This window comes from Salmo salar, chromosome 09 (genome assembly GCF_965601325.2).
Source record: "Salmo salar chromosome 09, fSalSal1, whole genome shotgun sequence".
Classification (NCBI taxonomy): Eukaryota; Metazoa; Chordata; class Actinopteri; order Salmoniformes; family Salmonidae; genus Salmo; species Salmo salar.
In genome coordinates, this window is record NC_138299.1 from 138,338,848 (window position 1) to 138,353,092 (window position 14,245).

At 40.8% G+C, this 14,245-nt stretch overlaps 1 protein-coding gene, 2 non-coding genes and 1 pseudogene across 4 annotated transcripts; 2 read left to right on the forward strand and 2 right to left on the reverse strand.

Moving 5' to 3' along the window:
• Window positions 1-88: 88 nt before the first annotated feature.
• On the forward strand, window positions 89-160 carry trnap-cgg (transfer RNA proline (anticodon CGG)). The gene has a single exon. It is a non-coding gene; the product is annotated as a tRNA-Pro (tRNA).
• Window positions 161-392: 232 nt separating this feature from the next.
• Window positions 393-464, reverse strand: trnap-agg (transfer RNA proline (anticodon AGG)). Its single transcript has one exon. It is a non-coding gene; the product is annotated as a tRNA-Pro (tRNA).
• Window positions 465-858: 394 nt separating this feature from the next.
• LOC106613007 (52 kDa repressor of the inhibitor of the protein kinase) lies at window positions 859-4,377 on the forward strand. The gene is made up of 5 exons (XM_014214814.3): window positions 859-1,121; window positions 1,559-1,679; window positions 1,837-1,944; window positions 2,107-2,143; window positions 2,239-4,377. Exons 1-5 carry the CDS (start codon window positions 1,033-1,035, stop codon window positions 4,134-4,136), a joined length of 2,253 nt encoding a protein of 750 aa, XP_014070289.1. The 5' UTR covers window positions 859-1,032; the 3' UTR covers window positions 4,137-4,377.
• Window positions 4,378-9,991: 5,614 nt separating this feature from the next.
• Window positions 9,992-12,932, reverse strand: LOC106613005 (diacylglycerol O-acyltransferase 2-like; annotated as a pseudogene). The gene is made up of 7 exons (XR_014378669.1): window positions 12,878-12,932; window positions 12,377-12,454; window positions 11,705-11,775; window positions 11,389-11,576; window positions 11,030-11,205; window positions 10,681-10,883; window positions 9,992-10,423 (listed from the first exon to the last, which is right to left on the reverse strand). The product of XR_014378669.1 is annotated as a diacylglycerol O-acyltransferase 2-like (transcript).
• Between the last annotated feature and the right edge of the window lie 1,313 nt (window positions 12,933-14,245).

Genomic DNA, 14,245 nt, shown 5'->3' on the forward strand with positions numbered 1-14,245 from the left:
GTGTCCTTATGAACTCCACATCGTCAGTCAAATTATCACGTGGAATTTCTTATTTTATAATCATGTAGATCGGCTTATTTTACGCTGTGGCTCGTTGGTCTAGGGGTATGATTCTCGCTTCGGGTGCGGGAGGTCCCGGGTTCAAATCCCGGACGAGCCCATCATTTTAAATTTGAAGAGCAATGGTAAAATACAAGTAATTGAATGCTGTAACAACGTAGTGAAAAGTGGTACATTTGGTGCAACTACATAGACTATAACAGAGATTGAACAATAGCTTTATGACGCAGTGAGTTCAATTTTTGCTGGGTTTAACTCATGCACATATATAGCGAATTCACCATGTTTCCATCCACAACGTTGACACATGTTTAATTTTAGACATAAAAAGAGGGCTCGTCCGGGATTTGAACCCGGGACCTCTCGCACCCTAAGCGAGAATCATACCCCTAGACCAACGAGCCAGATTAAGTATTTTAAGTATGTGTTTTATCTTTATTTACGCTCGTTTATAAGTACATTGGTATTGTTTTTTTCATGAATCCGATCTGTAGCCGTTTAAAGTTGACTATATATCCTATATGTCCTATTGCCATGACAAACTAGCTATATTTGAGCAAATTTGGGGTACCTCTTACACGAGTGTAACGAAATCGTCAGTGTAACGTAGACGCACGGTCATCTAGAAGCCTCTGTTCACGGGTTTTACACTGATCCGGGGTACGTTTTTCTTTTAACCCTTACAATGTAAATGTGTAATTGTTGTTAGTTAGAGCTGATCCTGGATCTGTGCGCAGAGATAACACAAATGAGCACGTGACAAGACATCATTGTGACGTACATTGTTTGTTGAACGGAAGCCGTTCGGTTTCCTCTTTCTCAAATCCTCCAGGCCACGCTTAGCACTGTTGCGCGCCTTTTAGGTTAATTTCAAAGTAACAGGTAGCTAGCTTGTCTAATATACATTATTCAAACGCAAAGCATATGTCTGAATACTAAATTCATTTGAAATTGAATAAACGTTTATGCACAATGCCCAATTTTTGCGCGGCTCCAAATTGTACCAGGAAGAGCACGCAATCCGATTTGGCTTTTTTCAGGTTTCCAAGAGATCCAGAAAGGTATGACAACATCTGACCGTCACAATATGAACCCCTACCTTTCTCGGGGAGTAACCAGTTATACGATAGCTTGCTAAATTTAGCTATGTTGTGTTCAGTAGCACGCTAGTCATCATAGCTAACTTTCATATGTGGGAAATAGCTAGCTAGCCAGCCAAGTGGTGTGTGTGGTTTACAGTGCTGACATTCGCCTGTCACTGAGTTGTACAGATAAGTTAGCCCCCATGGCATTTGTGATGTAGATCCATCGTACCTCTAGTGAAACTTTGGGACATATATACATATATATATATTAGGTACCACCCCAGCACTAACACACCTAAATAGTAAATTAATCATCGTCTTCAGTCTGGACCATGATTCTTTAAAACGAATAGTTTACAGATAACTAGGCCAATAAAAATTCCAACTAACCCCTCCTATTCTGGTTTGTTCAGATGTAGGCTCTGGGTTGAGAACTGTCGCCGGGCGGATCTGGAGGCGAAAACATCAGACCAACTCAATAAACACTACAGACTGTGTGCCAAACACTTTGACCCGGCTATGGTTTGTAAAACAGTAAGTGCATGTCAAACCACAAAGGTCTTTGTTTGAAACATGTCTACCTCACTGAACAATCTGTCTTTTTAGAGATGATCATAATCTTACATTTGAGAGGTTTTGAGCTGTGTTTTGATTTTGAATGACTTGTTTTGTCTTCATTATTGTTTTTCAGAGCCCTTACAGAACAGTACTGAAGGATACTGCTATTCCAACCATATTTGATTTAACAAGCCACCTCAAAAATCCTCATAGCAGACATCGCAAGCGGATCAAAGAATTGGTATAATATCGCTTCTTTTTTTACTAGAACTTTATATCCTTGTGTTGCTTCAAAAAGGAACATTTCTGTTAACTACTACTGGCTATATTTCTGTAGGTCTGTTTTCAATGTAATAGTTAACATAGTTACATTGTCTTATGTTTCAAATAATTGTTTTAACAGACTGAAGAAGACATAAGGAGAATTAAAGAGAGAAGATGTAAGTTTAATTGTTTTTATTTAAAAGTTTTGTTGTATCCATACACCTGTTAAACATGAGCTTATATCGAATTTCATTTTTTTGTGTCCTTGCAGTGGCATCCTCCATTGAACAGCTCCACTCAAAGAAAGACATTGAGGCAACTGAGGGTCAAGATGCCGCTGAGGAGGAAATCAAGCTGTCCCCAGAGGAGAAGGAGTTCCGAGATTACCTGAGGTCTCTGTTTGAGATTGTTTTCATGCTAGGAAAGCAGAACATCCCATTGGAGACCAATGTCCCAGAAGGACTGGAGAGAGATCCCAGTAATTTCCAGGCCTTACTGGAGTACCGCATTAATGCTGGAGATGAGGCTCTGAGGAGACGGTTTGAGGCCACAGCAGTGAATGTGGAGTACCTCTCCACGGCCCAGCAGAGCCAGCTCCTAGACGTCTGTGAGGGCACTGTCAGAGAGGAGATCCTCATGGAGGTGAGAGAGAGTCGCTTCTTCTCACTGGTCACAGGGGACCTGGTGGAGTTCGCTGGGGAGAGACACCTGCCTCTCTTTCTGCGGTTTGTAGATCAGTCCAACACTCTCAGGGAGGAGTTCTTGGACTTTCTGCCGTTCGAGGGGGACGAGGCCTCACTGGTGGAGAGGCTGGAGACCCAAGTGACAGACGGGTGGGGGCTGAGGATGGAGGACTGCCGTGGCCAGGCCCATGTAGCCACTGGCACCTTTGCCACTAAGATGAAAGCTGTGGCAGTCGGACTGATGGGAAAGTACCCCATGGCAATGCACACGCCTTGTTCCACCTGCGCACTGAATATACACCTGGCCAACAGCCTTCCCTTCCCCAGTGTTCAGGTTGTCATGGCAACCCTGAGAAAGATTGGCATCTTCTTTAAGCAGTCTCCATCCTTGCAGGCTGAGCTGGAGAAGGCCATCTCTGTTTACCACCAGGGAAATTATGAGAAGGCAACCGAGCTGAAGGAGGCCTGCAGCTCTAACTGGACAGTGCAGCACAATGTGTTTGAACTGACTGTGGACCTGCTCGAGTCCCTCCTGCTGTGCATGGACTGCATTCGGGACAATGAGAACGTAAAATTCCCTGACGCTATGACTGGGGTCGCCTACTCGATCGCAGAGACCTTGGCTGACTTTGAGTTTGTTGTCACCTTGGTCATCCTGAAAAATGCTCTTTCTTTCACACGAGCCTTCGGCAAAAACCTGCAAGGGGAGGCCCTTGATGTGTTCTTCGCTGCCAACAGTCTAACAGCTGTCCTGCATTCTCTGAATGAAGTCTTCGACAACATCGAGGTCTACCATGAGTTTTGGTTTGAGGAGGCTGTGAATCTGGCGGGTACCATGGAGATCCCGGTGAAGGTGCCTCGTCTGTTCCTCCGGAAGCACCGATCGCCCGACCCAGGCGAGATCCCGCCAGAGACTTACTTCAAGGAGTATGTGACGGTCCCGGTGATCCGCGGCATCATCGATGAAGTGGACGACATCTTCTCCCAGAGCAACCTCAAAGCCCTCAAGTGCCTGTCACTGGTCCCTGCCATCATGGGCCAGATGAAGTTCAACACCTCAGAGGAGAACCATGCAGATGTGTACCGCAAGGACCTCCCCAACCCAGACACGCTGCCCGCTGAGCTGCATTGCTGGAAGATTAAATGGAAGCACCGGAGCAAGGAGGTCCGCCTGCCCTCCACCATCCACGAGACACTTCAGCTGTCGGACGTCAAGTTCTTCCCCAACGTCAACTGCTTCCTGAAGGTCCTGACCACCCTACCTGTCCTGATGCTGGAGGACAGCGGCAGCTCTGAGACATCCAGGAAACGCCTGCAGACTTATCTCAGTGACACACCTATCAAACACAGGTGCAAGAGTCTGGCCGTGCTCCACATAAACTCTCATGTTAAGCATGACCTGGATGTCATGGTTGACAAATACTGCAGACTGTACCCCGAGGATGAGCCTGAACCCGAGCCTGAGATCAGCACTGTGGTGATATAGCATATTAAGTTTGAACTTTTTTCCGTATAAAGGGGACGAAATCCAATTACAATTACATTCAAATGATGTCTCCCTGTTGTATTTTAGCTTAAGTCTTTGATAGTTTCATGAAAATTGTAACTGTAAAGTCTGAGTAAAATATTACCTCTAGACAAGGTTTTTTGGGCATAAATGTGTAACATTTTGATAATTAATATTGCTCTGTACCTGAAGAATATTGCCATTAAACATTTTTTAAATATTTTTTTTGTTCTAATTAAATGCCACCTGGTGTCTTTAATAATACTGCTCTTTATTTTATGTGAATTCGTCATATACATTTATGTTGATTTAGGAGTATAGGCAATTAACTATAGGCTACCACTATAATTTGAGGGTAAATATGTATTTGTCACCATTATTTGCAAGTCTGTTTTATGACACCTTTACAAAAAAGGTTATACCATTTCCCTCCTTTATGCTACAAGCACAAGTCTACCAGTTACTGTGACCTGCCCATGACCTCGTGCAGAGGAGGGAAGATGATACCAAGATACTATAATCCTATACTGTTGCAATTTTACTGTAGGCTACGTTATTACTATGACGTCCGAGTTTTGTCTTGAAATTATTTGGGAAAGTCCACAAGAGGGCAGTCCAATCTCAAAAGTTGCAAAGTAGATATCGTCATCCCGAAAGAGAGCCATAAACTTAGTAATTCCGCTATTGTTCGTTGGACAAAACCACAGATACAACAATGAGACAGATATTTCACTGGATGTATAAATGTGAAGCATCCGCTTGTCGTTTCCACACACTAGCTTGCTATTCAATGGAGTTCCCACCATAAATCCAGAGAATGCCAGACTTTGATGACAAAGTTTGATGACAAAATTTGCCCACAAAGGACCACCGCACCACCTTCACAAGGTGAGTCCAATAATGTGTTGTATGCTGCTGCATAAATGATGTCATATGTCAGGAAGATATGTATACTGTAGCTAAGAAAGTAGTACTAAGTGTATGTCGTATACTAAGCTGTTAGTAGCCCATGTGCCTCACCCTAATAATTTGGTCTATTTTCACCAACGCGGTATTGTACACACATCATTCGTGGTGTTTGTGTACTTGTTTGGTACAGCTTTGACAGTGCTACTGATAGTAGGGGTGGCGCTTGGCTTGCAGGTGCAATTTCAGAACACACAACATTCTATAATAGAATTGTGTTATTTGATGTGTCAAATTAAAAGCTTATTTAACGAGTCAAATAATGTTTATATGATGTGTATCTTTTTTGACACGCAAAGACCCAAAAGCCATTCAATGTGCCTCCCCCTAATAATTTGGTCTATTTTCACCTCTTAATTTCAGCTACTGTTCTAACTTGGTGGTGCACATGTAGCCTATAACCTGTTTTAGAGAAATGTAATCATCGAATATTGTAAGAGCTTTCATTGTCTGTTTAAATTCCCACTTTATTTATCCTACAGTTCTGACTTGTTGTACAGGGAGTACACTATAAGAACAGCCCATGTTCTGAATTCTGTCGCTGTACATTTCAAAACTGCTGAACAAATAGTTATATTGACTATCTCCGTCGTTGCTCGCTCATGAATGTCTTAATTGAAATTACGGATTGCCTCTTATCCTCTTGTCGTCCCCTTATGCCATAGTTTGTACATCTCAATTGTCAATAGAAATCACATTTGTTTAAGCAAGTCAGCCATATCAGCTATGTTTTTTTAAAAGGCAGTAAATGAGGCTGAATGAACTGTTTCGCTGCCAGACAAGGCTCAGCTGAAAGCCAGGTGTAGCAGTGGTAAGATGTTGGGACTACTGTTGGGACTCTGCTGTTGGGACAGCTTTATGTAGGCCCTAACAGTTTGTGGGCACCGTTTGTCACCGTTATAGTGCAATTAATGTATTGTTCAGTGTTGTGTAGTGGATTTGCTGGCACGCATCCCACTTTTTTTTGTTGCCCCACCAAGATTTACATGCTAAAATTGCCACTGGACGTCACAGAGTCAATTGCTGCTACAATGGGTCTACCTGGGGGAGGAGACACTTGTTTGTGTAATTTAGAAACTCTATAAAAAGTTGGTATCTTAGGAAATTTCACATATAGAAATTCACATTATTTTTTGGTGATTTGTCCTGATTCCAAATAGATTTCCACTGTGGATATCAAATCAAACTTTATTTGCCACATGCCCCTGAATACAATACGTGTAGACTTTACCATGAAATACTTACTTACAAGCCCTTAACCAACAGTGCAGTTCAAGAAGTAGAAAATATTTACCAAGTAGGCAAAAAAAATAATAATAATAATAACACAATAAGAATAACAATAATGAGGCTATATACAGGGGGCGCAGGTACTGAGTCAGTGTGCAGGGGTACAGGCAAGTTGAGGTAATCTGTATGTAGGTGGGGGCGAAGTGACTAAGCATAGGTAACAAACAAACAGCGAGTAGCAGCAGTGTACAGGTGGTGGGGGGGTTATCAATTGTTCAGCAGTCTAATGGCTTGGGGGTAGAAGCTGTTGAGGAGCCTTTTGGTCCAAGACTTGGCACTCCGGTACCGCTTGCCGGATATGATATTATGCTGGAATTCTAGGGTAGGGTCATGATTCAGTTTGTGATAGAAGTCACCTTTAGATAGTTGTTGGCAACATTCATTCACATAGTCACATTTGTTTTGTATGCAAATTCCTCCTCCTTTGTTAATTTTTTTTCATGATAATTGAAGGATCTGATTGTAAGTCCTTAAGAGCCATTCTCTCGTCTCTACTCAGGTTATCATAGGATTTGTGTTTCTGTTTGTCTTTCAGTCTGTCACCTACATCATTTTCAACAATCCTGCAGAAGGTTTCTACGGATGCATTGCGTTTGGGGGAGGTATGAATTAACTTTTTGTGGTTCTCTCAGAGTTGTCAGGTACCTCAGCTTGGTTGATGGCTCCATCTCCTGCTTGGCTCACAGTGGGGCAGGTAAGTCTATTGATTAACATGGTAGACCTATGTGTATATCTCACTGAGGATGACATTTCAAGTGGAGTCATGTAAGTTTCACTCTTATTAAAGAACTCACACAATCTCAGATTACAGAAAACTTAAAAAGATCTATATGGAGGTCAAAGTCATTAATGTATGTAGTACAGTTGAAGTTGGAAGTTTACGTACACCTTAGCCGAATACATTTAAACTCAGTTTTTCACAATTCCTGACATTTAATCCGAGTAAAAATTCCATGTCTTAGGTCAGTTAGGATCACCACTTTATTTTAAGAATGTAAAATGTCAGAATAATAGTAGAGAGAATGATTTATTTCAGCTTTTATTTCTTTCATCACATTACATTCCCAGTGGGTCAGAAGTTTACATACACTCAATTAGTATTTGGTAGCATCGCCTTTAAATTGTTTAACTTGGGTCAAACGTTTCGGGTAGCCTTCCACAAGCCTCCCAAAATAAGTTGGGTGAATTTTGGCCCATTCCTCCTGACAGAGCTGGTGTAACTGAGTCAGGTTTGTAGGCCTCCTCCTCGTACTCGCGTTTTCAGTTCTGCCGACAAATTTTCTATAGTATTGAGGTCAGGGCTTTGCGATGACCACTCCAATACCTTGACTTTGTTGTCCTTAAGCCATTTTGCCACAACTTTGGAAGTATGCTTGGGGTCATTGCCCATTTGGAAGACCATCAACCAAGCTTTAACTTCCTGACTGATGTCTTGAGATATTGCTTCAATATATCCACATAATTTTCCTCCCTCATGATGCCATCTATTTTGTGAAGTGCACTAGTCCCTCCTGCAGCAAAGCACCCCCACAACATGATGATGCCACAAAAATGACTTGTGTCATGCTCAAAGTAGATATCCTAACCGACTTGGCAAAGCTATAGTTTGTTAACAAGAAGTTTGTGGAGTGGTTGAAAAACGAGTTTTAATGACTCCAACCTTAGTGTATGTAAACTTCCGACTTCAACTGTAGGTACAAATGATAACCAATGTAATACTAGAAAAAAGGCAAGAGACATGAGGGCATAGGTAATGGTACAAATTGGAAATGTATGTGCCGTATTTTAAATAATCATGCCAATATACATAGCATGCTTGTCACACTTATCTTCGTCTTCTGACGATATTGCGAAATCGTCGTCTGAAAAGGTAGACCAAAACGCAGCAGGCATGCGGTTGTTCATTTTGAACATTTAATTAAATCAAAACGACCACAAAACAACAAACAAGAAAACGAACAATAAACTGACAGTCTGCAAAGCACAAGGCTAACACAGAACAATCACCCACAAATAACAAACACAAACACACCCTAATATATGGGACTCTCAATCAAAGGCAGATAGACAACACCTGCCTTCAACTGAGAGTCCCAACCCCAATTAACCAAACATAGAAACAGACGTACTAGACTAAACATAGAATACCTGAAAACCAAACAGTGCCCAAAAACCCCGGAATACTTCAACCAAATGCCCCTTCAACAAAACACACCACCCCAAACCACATAAAACGAATACCCTCTGCCACGTCCTGACCAAACTACAATACCAATTAACCTTATACTGGCCAGGACGTGACAATGCTAATAATATATTCTACAGCAGGTTGTATAATCTTTCATTTATTGATTCACTTTCAAGATTAGGTGTCAACCCAACTTTATGATACTACTATAAAGTATTTTGTTTTTTCCACATTTTGATTGTTTAGCTGTAAAATCCAGAAAATTAGAACAACAACAATTACAGAGTGAATGGCTCAAAGGCATCAGTTCTTTACAATGAACAAACAAAGATACCAAATGTTTTACAGGCATATGTAATGTTTGAGAAGCAACTGAAAGTCAATATGGTGACATACTGTATCTTGTTAAGCTGTGGTAACAAACACATTACTCCTTCAACAGATGCACATGTGGATGGATGAAGGGCTGGGGACCACTGCACTGACTGACAGGCAGATTCAGGGCTTTCAGTGAGGGCTTAGTGATTCAAACTATGATCAATAACACCAGAGGGCACCAATGACAAATCATGGCCTTCATACTTTATTATCGTTTTAAAGAAGGAATAAAACATGTAATGTGACGACAGTTGAATGTTTTTCGTGTTCTGTGCCCTTCTAAAATAAAGGGGGGAATGTTATAGTGTGTATATGTTTTATTAAAACCTACATTCTTATCACTGTTTTGTGAACAGATCGTCACAGATTATGATAATGTGGAAGCTACATCTTGAGTGTCTATTGACCTCACTTGTTCTTATGTGGAAAAATGTGAGGACAAGTGAATTTAGATAAATAGTGTCTCTCTGAACAATATCTTTAAATATACACACTGAACCACTGAATAGTTATATTAAAACATACAAGCAACTAATAATACATGATATTGCATGCCTGCTTGATATACAATATTTTACAAAAGGTTTGAATAGCTGGGATACATTGGTTCGTTCACTGTAGTGAAAAGTCAAGATGCCCCCGTGTGGCCATGCAAGTGACTTGTTAAGACAAATACAGAAAGACTTGTTAAGACAAATACAGAAAGACTTGTTAAGACAAATACAGAAAGACTTGTTAAGACAAATACAGAAAGACTTAAGACAAATACAGAAAGACTTGTTAAGACAAATACAGAAAGACTTAAGACAAATACAGAAAGACTTGTTAAGACAAATACAGAAATGATTTGACATCTATATATATATTGCAGACATGCTCTCTCTGCAATATATATATAGAAAGTGCCCAGAAAACAACCCAGTTCTGATTTAAAAAAATGAATGTTATGGATTTAAAATACACATTATCTGTTTTATTTTCATCAGCAGAACCAGAAATTGAAGAAATATGCTGAATTGAATGTGATGACAGCAATAATGCATACAATGTGTTACAGCAGGCTATGGATCCAGACAGAAAACAACAATCTTACCCCCAGGACACTTTACCTAGTGATTATCCTAGAAAAGAACCGGCAGCATCTATTGTGTTTCTGTCTGTCTTGACAGGTAGCCTTTGATCTGTGAGATGGTTCCTTTAGTTACAGCTTCAGTCATAATGTACAAGGCTTATCTGGAGCAGCCAATGAGTAGTGCTTGCGTCTGACCCGGCCAGGGTATGACCACTCCTCAGTGAATCACCAGAACATCCTCCTCCCTCAGCTCAAAGTGGGTCTTGTGCTTGTCAAAGAGTTGTGTAAGGGAGCTCATGCACATGGTGTGGTAATGATCCACTTCTTCTTGGCTGGGTGAACTGATCTTGGGCATCTCCATGGGTTTTCCAACTGAAAGGCAAAATCATTTTCTCAGTGTTACTCACCCTAAAATAGATCAAATGTACTTGAATTCTACATTAGATCCAAGGCCATTCTCCACATACATACCTTAATGGGGTAAGAAAAAAAAATGTAAGTTTGCATTTGTTTTAGAGGAACATAAATTACTAAGAAATGACATGGTCAAATGGTAATTACATAGTAATAACATATCAATAACTTTACACAAGACCCGCTAGTATTTCTAGGGAACATGGTAAGCTTACCAACTGAGCGAATGTGTTTGGAGAAGGGGACCAGGCCCCAAGTGTCAGGGGAGAAGAGGCCCCGGCCCTGAAACACACAGGGGGCAAAGCCCAGGATCTTCTGTAGCCTCCTCTGGATCAGCCTCCACCACGATCCCTCATTCAGTATCAGCTGCTTATACACATCATTCTCTACAAATGAGTACACAGGCACCAGGTCAGCCCTGGTAGACAATAACACAATAAGACACAACACAACATAGTCAGTCTCACCTCCAGTTGATTAGTTTGACAGTCTGTTCAAAGTGTATCTCCTTGAATCAATGTAGCTTTCTGGTGTGGATTGTTTGTGTTTACCATGGGGACTCACCCTTGTTGCAAAGCCAGTTTCACAAAGCCATTCCGGTTCTTTAGTGTCATACAATGAACTCCTAGAGTACAGTCCAAAGATTCAGCTGCCCCTCCAACAGTAATAACGACTGCATTCCCTGTCCCCATTACACGACAGAATGAACTCCAGAGTGGTGCGATTCACAGGACAAACCCCTGAAGATTAATAATGAATCACTCTTTTTAGGAGCAACATTTACAGAACTACTCAATCATATCTATAAATTAAACCTTTACTGTCCTTGGAGGGAAATTAATCTACAATGTATGTCCATGTTAAGAACAATCACTCATTGTTTTTAGTATGGGTTGAGACTAACCAGAGACCAGTGTCCTCACCTGCAGACATCAGGTACTCTCTGACTAATGGCATGTGGAAGTTCCCAGCCAGGGTAGCCACACATGGTGTTATTCCAGGCTGAAAAACCATTGGCCTCTGTTGCAAAGTTACAAAGTGCTCCAATTCCATGTGGGTGGTAGCCAAGGATATAGTTTCGATTGGGCAACAAGTTGTGAGTCTTGATAAGCTGAAATCACAAGATTGTTAAATATGAGACTCAACATTGAAATTATACTAAATAGCATATATTGGCTTGAACAACAGTTCATTTGCCCTTGGAATGTGACAAATCAGTGTGCAGTTACTATCACTCACTCGGACAGGGAAGTAGTCTTGGTAGTAGGTCCACGCTGTCCAGTTCCTTACCCACGAGAACCTTCGGCCAGCTAGGAGTCAACACACCATATCATCAACAAAAAGCTACAGTAAGTCTGAAGAACAACCAGTGCCCTACTCCAACTGTATTCTCTGAAGGGCTGTAATGTAGCTTTGCCTTGTTTGTGTGTGTTCCAGTCATAGAAGAGCCAGATGGTACATGAGGCTGTGACCCACCAGTAGTTAGTCCAGAGGAGGTACTGCATCACCACAGAGCATATAGGGCCTGGTCCAACACAGACGCCAGGGAATGAAACACAGATTTATTTTGCGTTGACAAACATCCTATTGTCCTTTAAAATCTGTAAAAATACAAAAGAGTATACAAATAAGCACACAAGTTTAGAGAATCATATATTACTATTTGTGCTGTGCCATAGCCAGTTAGAGGTTGTGCAACCCATTAAGACCATGGTGCCATGTTTATGCCCTCTAGTACGCAACAGTTTTTCAAGAAACCCAATAAAAGGCTGCATTTATATGCTATACATAAATAGAAACCAAAAATCCAGTGCTTCAGCCATTTGACAGTGAAGTGTTTAGAGCTCATCAGGGAATCTCACCCATAATAAGGAAGGAGACGATGGACTGCATGACAGAGAAGACCTGGACCTGCTTCTCCAGCCTGGGCCACCAGGCCCAGCGCACAGAGCAGGGACTGCAGGGCCGACAGGAGGATGGAGCCAGTGCCTGGAACACATCACATTAGGATTGGTTAAGTTAAATGTCAACCCTTTGCTACTTAAAATGCAATCATATTCTATTCACATGACCTTGAAAACTACACAAAATATGTAACCAATATTCAACAATATTCAAGAAATCAATAAAATGTCATTAAGAATGAAGATACTGGAATGGATTTATTGCACCCCGTAAAAATTATCTTACCTCGCAGGACACTGGTGTATGCCACAAGTATTGTCTTAATAACCACAATATTGAACATAGAAAGCCAAAAATGTTAGCCGTCAACGGGCAATAAAACTAGAGATCTCTATTACAACCCATGACATCAGTGCTCTCTCACACTCGGTTGAGCAAGTTTATACACCTCAAGGGAGGGGCGACAGTGTGAAGGATGCTGGGATTGTCACAGAGAGCATTGTGTACTCTCTTTATTAGCAGGGGACATCTGAACATTGTCCTTGTATATTATCTGTTCCATTATGTCAAAATCCCCACCTGGGCTATGTTGCCTCTGTTTAGTCATATTACATGCCATTTATAAGCTACATAAGCAAGCATCCTGGTCTCATAGACTAGGCGTAACATAGTATATGTAAATCTGGGACACTCAAATTAGTGTGGTATGTTAAGTTTGGTATGGTTACATAAGACAGACGGTTAGTTAAGGCAGAAATGAAAGTAGGGTGGTTGGTCAGGGTGAATGAGTGGTCGAATAACGCGAACATCTAGCAACCCAAAGGTTGCGAGTTTGAACTTCATCATGTAATTTGTAATATATAATACGAAAGGGGTGATGGACATCCACATATTAATACATAACTTAATATGAAACGTAATATCATACTAAATGATGAAGTGTTGTGTATTTACGTACAGAATAAAACAAAATTCTCTGAGACCAGGTTGAAGCAAGGGATGAATTGGGTGTCAATGATGATTGTCAACTAATAAAGGAAATGTGTCCGATAGCAAAATCAAACAGAAAGGTAAATTTATTTTTTCTTTGATTGAACAAATGTGTTTTCCCTAAGCAATCAGCCCATGGATCATGGCGTCAAAATCGAAATGAACAGATACACAAGCTGGGAAAATCCAATGGTAGTCATGGGGTGAAAGATTCCATTTCAGTGCTTTGAGACAACGTGTCTCATAGACTGTCCTTGGTTCATAACAGCTACTGTAACAGCTAACAGCATGTCTTTGTTTTGCAATGATCCTGTAATCTTAACATTTTTGTTTAATAAAGGAAACCTTGACCCCACATTGAAACCAATGAATGAATCATGGTGAAAATAAACATGAACATGTATCTTGCATACTGTACATATTTATAAGGAGTCTTCTGTGAATCAAGTATAATAAAATAAATATTGCCAACTGAATTATATTGGCAATGTTTCCTTACTTAATGTACAGATTGAAACAGATCACTATGAGCAAAGACAGGTAGGCTATCCATCAATGACACTTTTAGTCTCATTTATGGAGACAAAATGCCTAAATGCATTATAAGCCGCATATTTGCTTATTCGATAACGTTCCCACATGATATGAAACCTAAAACAATTGTGCAATTTACCCGTTCACAAAGCCTATAATTGATGATACTTTGTATCTCTCAGCCACATGTAAATGTTTTGAATAATGCCCTGGTTGTTCCAACTGTTTGTAGCTTTTTCAATCCCTCTGTGTTTCTGTGTTTGTTCCCAGCGGTGTCTCTGCGACTGATATTTGTGACCTTTACATACTCAATAAAGTAGGACTACTCACACTGAATCACACCCCAATACC